The 6,149-nt window shown below is 36.7% G+C and overlaps 5 protein-coding genes across 5 annotated transcripts; 2 read left to right on the plus strand and 3 right to left on the minus strand.

Moving 5' to 3' along the window:
• Positions 1-9: 9 nt before the first annotated feature.
• Positions 10-639, plus strand: FDP41_003829 (uncharacterized protein; the record flags this gene model as incomplete). Its single annotated transcript, XM_044707176.1, has 1 exon — positions 10-639. The coding sequence occupies one exon, from the start codon at positions 10-12 to the stop codon at positions 637-639; it is 630 nt and encodes a 209-aa protein (XP_044561889.1).
• Positions 640-1,069: 430 nt separating this feature from the next.
• Positions 1,070-3,204, minus strand: FDP41_003830 (uncharacterized protein; the record flags this gene model as incomplete). The annotated part of the gene is made up of 6 exons (XM_044707178.1): positions 1,070-1,405; positions 1,541-1,722; positions 1,865-2,282; positions 2,413-2,497; positions 2,585-2,706; positions 2,833-3,204. The coding sequence occupies 6 exons, from the start codon at positions 3,202-3,204 to the stop codon at positions 1,070-1,072; spliced, it is 1,515 nt and encodes a 504-aa protein (XP_044561890.1).
• Positions 3,205-3,433: 229 nt separating this feature from the next.
• FDP41_003831 (uncharacterized protein) lies at positions 3,434-3,871 on the plus strand (the record flags this gene model as incomplete). Its single annotated transcript, XM_044707179.1, has 1 exon — positions 3,434-3,871. The coding sequence occupies one exon, from the start codon at positions 3,434-3,436 to the stop codon at positions 3,869-3,871; it is 438 nt and encodes a 145-aa protein (XP_044561891.1).
• A 323-nt stretch (positions 3,872-4,194) lies between these two features.
• FDP41_003832 (uncharacterized protein) lies at positions 4,195-4,776 on the minus strand (the record flags this gene model as incomplete). Its single annotated transcript, XM_044707180.1, has 1 exon — positions 4,195-4,776. One exon carries the CDS (start codon positions 4,774-4,776, stop codon positions 4,195-4,197), a length of 582 nt encoding a protein of 193 aa, XP_044561892.1.
• A 96-nt stretch (positions 4,777-4,872) lies between these two features.
• On the minus strand, positions 4,873-6,132 carry FDP41_003833 (uncharacterized protein; the record flags this gene model as incomplete). Its single annotated transcript, XM_044707181.1, has 1 exon — positions 4,873-6,132. The coding sequence occupies one exon, from the start codon at positions 6,130-6,132 to the stop codon at positions 4,873-4,875; it is 1,260 nt and encodes a 419-aa protein (XP_044561893.1).
• Between the last annotated feature and the right edge of the window lie 17 nt (positions 6,133-6,149).

A 6,149-nucleotide genomic window follows, 5' to 3' on the forward strand; every position in this document is an offset into this window, starting at 1 on the left:
CCACAGAAAATGCTTCCTTCTCGTTCCAGTACCTTCCTTTTGAGCATTGCTGCATTTCTGTTGATTCTTCTTGCATGCAATGCCATTACTTCTTTCATTCATGCTGAATTTTTGGTGGTCGAAACTTTCCAAGGTCTCTCCTGTAGTACAAAACCTGTGCACAAGAAATATACCCCCTTTTCTTATTGCCAAATGTTGATCAGTATTTGTGAAATAGATTTAAATTACTTATTTAGTACCAACGCGTCTTGCACCTCCACCATGCCTCTCTCACCAAAAGTTGGCGAATTCATGACACTCGAATATCCAGATTCGAAATGTTCAGAAAATCCATCTTCAGTAACTGTAACTGCTTTGGATACTTGTATTCCAAGTAATAATTGCTCTTACATGTATAAGGGTTGTCAATCAAAGGTGAATTATTCGGATCAAAATTGTCAAAGTGAAGTAAGGACAAGTCCTATTTCAACAATGAATTGTGATCATGGAGCGACTGTTCTTTGCAATAGCAATCGTTCTTCTTCGGGCTATCCAAGAAATATCAGTGATGGAGCCACAGAGCTCATGTTGAAAAGCATCATTGCAATTGTGGTTTCAGTGACAGTTGTCATGATCTTTACTTTTGATTCTAATCTTTGATTTTGGCCACAAAAGATGCTCGATTTGACAAAACATCATTAAATTCGCCTTTAACAAGCTATTGGATGACTTTAGAATTAAATGACCAAACCTTTATTGGATCATGATGATCTTTACAAGAGTTGGATTAATCCAGCTCTTTTGTCAATGATTCAAACTTTTCTGTTTAAAGCATATATCATCGATCGCGAATGAAATTTTAGACTCTTCAATTTCTGTGACTTGGGATGACATTTGAAATATGCAAAGGCATCTGTAGTTCATCATGCTATCATTTGAAGAAGCAAAAAGAAAATTCTTCAACACTCAACAGAACTTAACCATTATTAAATATATATATTTCATTTTCAAATCAGTACTAGAGTATTTTCTCAACATCAATCTTCTATTGAATGTTCATGTGTCGTATTTTTCACATTCTCACATCTCTTTATAAATTCGATTGCAATTGCAATACCACTGTTTTCAATGAAGTCCATGCCTTAATTCCTTCCTCTCCTCCCTCTCGACCAAATCCTGATTGTTTCAATCCTCCAAATTCAGCCACATGTAAGACATTGTGATAATTATTAATCCACACCACTCCTGCCTTAATACGATCACTGAGTGCAAACATGTGATCCACATTTTTAGTAAAGATAGCAGCAGCCAATCCAAATTCAGTTCCATTGCATCGTGTGACCACTTCGTCGATGGTGTTCCATTTGAGAATGGATTGAACAGGACCAAAGATTTCCTCAGAAGCAATTCTCATCGAGTCTTTGACCTTTTCATATGATGAAATCATTCATTTGAAGTATATGAATTCATCATTGAAAATTAGTGAGATGGTAATATTATAATATGATTAAAAAATGAATTCAGAAATGAATGGTATTGATAATAAGTAAATACTACATACATCATAGAAAATGGTGGGTTTCACAAAATATCCCTTACTTGGAAGATCATTCTTGTGGTGTAATCCTCCCAATAATAATTTAGCTCCTTCTTTCTCACCAATTTCGATGTAACTTCTCACTCGATCATATTGCTCTTTATCTACTAGAGGACCAATAGTCACATTTTCATCCAAATTATTTCCTAAATAGTGTGAAAATGTCATAAGAATTGAAAAAAAAATTGATAGTATCATTATCATCATTCGAACCGACGAATCGTCATCACATCATTGAACAATATGATAAATACCATCCTCACTCTCGTCATGACCAAACACACTTACCAATTTTGAACGTCTCTACATGCTCCTTCAATTTTCTAATAAATTCATCATAAATGTCAGCATGAACAAATGTTCTCGATCCAGCCGTGCATGCCTCTCCATTATTATTGAAAATACTAAATGCAGCCACTTTAACTGCTTCATCGATATTCACATCGTTACAAATCACAACTGGTGATTTTCCTCCAAGTTCCAGTTGCACTTGTTTCAAATTACTTTCTGCAGCTGTTTTCATAATAATTCTTCCAACTTCGGTGGAACCTGTGAAGGCAATTTTTGAGATTTTTGAATGACGAACGAGTGGTGCTCCAACGTTGGGTCCATCTCCCATGACCACTTGGAATGCTCCTTTTGGAAGACCAATTTTTTGACAAATGTCTGCAAGCTTGAGAGCAGTGAGAGGAGTTTGTTCTGCAGGCTGTTATGTGTTTGGACAACGTTTGAAATTAATTTGTGATGCATTCATCACATGCACAAAATTTGTCACGTTAATGAGAACAAATGACAATTGTGTGTGAATAACCAAAAAACATTATGTTAAAACATACCTTCAAAATGACACAATTGCCCATTGCAAGAGCTGGTGCCACATTAACAAGACTGCACCACATTGGGAAATTCCAAGGAGAAATTCTGTATATAATGAACAACACAAAAAAGTTAAAGAATTGGTGAGTAAAAAGATTGAACATTCAAATTTCTGATTCTCCACACACTTACACTCCAACAATTCCGATGGGTTCTCTCTTTGTGTAGACATGAAACTTTTTATCGGTCACACAAACTCTTCCTCCTAATTTATCAATCCATGAAGCACTGTATCTCCAGGTATCCGTGAGACCCTTAATTAAGACATTTCACCATATTGTGTGTGCATGAAATAAAGATCAACAACATTTCATGGAAAATCAAATCATTTGTGAAAAAAAATTGCAACCATATTCAATGAATGATTGACAAAATCATACCTTGATGACGTAACGACACACTCCAATGGGTGTTCCATTATTCAAAGCTTCTAATTGCGCCAATTCTTCAACATTCTTGTCCCATTCATCAGCCAATTTATATAATAAATCCTGTCGTTGTTTTGGTTCTAATTGTCCCCATTCTCCAGAATTTAGTGCTGTTTCTGCAGCCTGTACTGCTAATTCCACATCTTCTTTTTGTCCATCACTCACATGGCATAGAATTTGTTCAGTTGCGGGACAAATGAGTGGTAATTGTTTATTGCTTTGACTTGTAATGAATTCGCCATTAATAAAGTGTGTGAGTTGTGAAGGTCGGACTCGTTGAAAGATTTCGTCGAGTTGTGAGTGTGAAATTTCGAGTGGTTGCATTTTTTTGTTGATTTTTGTCGAATTAAATTTTTATTTTCAATCAAATTGTTTCAATTCAATTTGAAAGTCTTCCCAAATGGTGAGAAAGTATAAATTATGGAGTATATTTCTGATATATTATAATAATAAATTAATTAATTTTTTATTAAATTCTTCATCTTGAAGTTTCCTATTTCTTTAGGACCATCATGCGTCACTTGTCGCTTGATGAAAAAATTCATTTCAAAAAATGACAGAAGAGTGGTCCGAGTTTATTCAACGAGAGATTATTGAAAACGGCAATGCCACACACGGTGCACTGATCAGCATCTCGGATGGAGGAATCTGGGCCAAAACTTTCTCTCCTCAAGATGATCCCAATCTCAGCGGAGAAGAATGTCCCAAGCAATGGCTTTCCAACATTCTCAATGGATTTTCGAATCCTTCCGAATTTATTAATAATTCTGATATTTCAAAGGGATGTATTCAATTATTCAACAAACAGTTTATTGTAACAAATATCATGAAAGATCGAGTCATGTGTGCCAAGAATGGAGTCGATGGATGTTATCTTTTTAAAACTCAACAAGCATTGTTGTTGGTCATGTATGGAATTAGTAATGAACCAGGAGAATGTTATTTGGATTGTGAGAATTTCGCAAGGTATCTCATTAGTCAGGGATTGTAATTGATGTGATGGACAATGCAATCTTGACATTCATGACCTTGAAGTCTTATCCTTTTTTCCACTCTCTCCTGATGACACATTTTCGAGTGCAACTCCTATACATGGCATTCCAACAGTTTGCCATCTTCATATTGTATTTTCTTTATTTAATAGTTTCATATGACAAATATTCATCCTCAACACGTTACAATGATTCATTGAATCATTGATCCATCATGAAATCTATCCAATCACTCTCTCGTCGCAATTCTCGAATTTGGGTTAGATTTCAAATAAAACTGCATTCTCAAATTATGTCCGTGCATCATTTCCGAAAAAAATTATTATTCAAGCAGAGTGGATGCAGATGGTATTATTTCTCCTCTAACAGCATTATAAAGAGGTGGAGGAATCATGGGTGGAGCTTGATAGTATTGTTGTTGAGGTTGTTGATGTATCACTGGGGTATTCGGAAATGCGTTTGATGGATTAAATCCAGACATGGCTGTTGTTGGTGTTTGAATATTTCCGTATTGTCTTGCACGCGATTCTGCAATTAATTTATGTTGCTCACTAATGAGCTCTTCTTGAGTTTTTCCAGAATTTTTCAATTTGTCTGAATTTTTAGAATGTCTAGCACTCTCTGTTTTAAATTGGGCATGAGCCTCATTAACCGATTGTATATATTCTCCATATCCAAGTTTTTGTAGCGCTTCAATGACATGTTCCCCAGCAATAGTTTTTCTTTGTTGTTGTTCGCAAATTGTATTTGCTTCTGCTGCGATCATTTGTACAAACTCTATACAACACTCGACAATTAAATCCCGAGTTTCGGTTGCACAACGGATAGAGTCTCCGAGATGCTCCTTGATCAGCTTTTGAATAGTGGCTTTTGGAAGAGAAAAGTCCTCTGCGTTTGAACCCATTTTTTTATAGAAAAATTCTATCAAAATTTAATTGATTAAAGTTTTTCAAATCATGGATGGTGGTGATAAACAGATGCTGGATTCATGCAATTTTTATTAACGTTTTGGTTTTTTAGAATCTCGTCCTCCATTGCCTCCACCTCCTCTAGAGTCATAGGACCCACCACGACCACCACCTCTACCTCCACCTCTGTCACTGTACTGATAATTATCTTTTCCAGAGCTTGAGCTTGGAGGTTTGGAATCTCCTCTGCTGTCTCTACTTGAGGCTCCTCCAGAACTAGATGAATCTCTTCTTGAATCACTAATTGCAGAATTGGGTCGTTTTTTGTCGTTATAGTCGTCTCTAGGTGGTGATTTTTTAGAAAGTGAAGATGGTGAGTCCATGGGTCTACTTGCTGATGATCTTCCTCGGTCGTCTCTTGGAGGAGGCAATCGATCATCACCTCGACCTCCACGATCGTCTCTTCTTCCATAACCTCCTCTATCGTCACCTCTACTTCCACGATCGTCTCTTCTGTAATCTCTGTCATCTCTTCTATCGTCTCTTCTTTCCATGGGAGGATATCGTCTGTCCTCTCTGTCACTACTATTGCTTGTTGTGCTTGCTGGTGAAAGAGGAGGTCTTGAATCGGAAGGTGGTCTTCTCATACTGTCATCCTTAGACCTGTTCGAACCTGCCGTAGGTCTATTTTGATCCCTCTTGGCTTCTTCGCTTAGAGCAGCTGCAGAGTACAGTCCTCTTAATTCTCGTTGCTTTTTACAATATAAATCCCATGTTTCCTCATTAAAACCATAATTAAAGTAATCTGTAATATCTGCCCCAGGTTTTCTCCAAGGTTTATCTTCATAATTTTGAATATCCATCGTAAAGACTTGCTGATTCATCTTCAATTCAAAAAGAGGTACATAATTACTTCCTTTGAATTGTTCATCTCCATTCATAGTATTTTCATCTACGGTTTTGTTTGTTTGAGCTTTAGTCGCCGTTGCGTTTTTAGAAGCACCAATGGCAATGTGAGTCGAATCCGACACTGCTTTTCCTGATGATGCGGTGGTATTTTGAGAAGGTGTGGTTGTTGCTGTTGTTGTTGTGGATGCAGCAGGTGTTGCACTGGTTGATGAATTTACAACAAAAGTTACATCATCCTCTTCGTCTTCTACATCGGAGAGATCCTCATCATCATCCATAGTATTAGTGGTATTATTATTGTTGGTTGATTGATCATGAGATTTTTCAAATAATCCTCGATCATCATTATCTATGATTGAATAAACACTGTTGGTTGCCTCTAATTGTGCGGCATCCTCTTCCGTTGAAGCAGTGGTGGGTTCGGCTGGATTTGACGAAGACATTTTTTTTTGTTGCGACT

Source organism: Naegleria fowleri (assembly GCF_008403515.1).
Source record: "Naegleria fowleri strain ATCC 30894 chromosome Unknown tig35, whole genome shotgun sequence".
NCBI lineage: Eukaryota > Heterolobosea > Eutetramitea > Acrasida > Naegleriidae > Naegleria > Naegleria fowleri.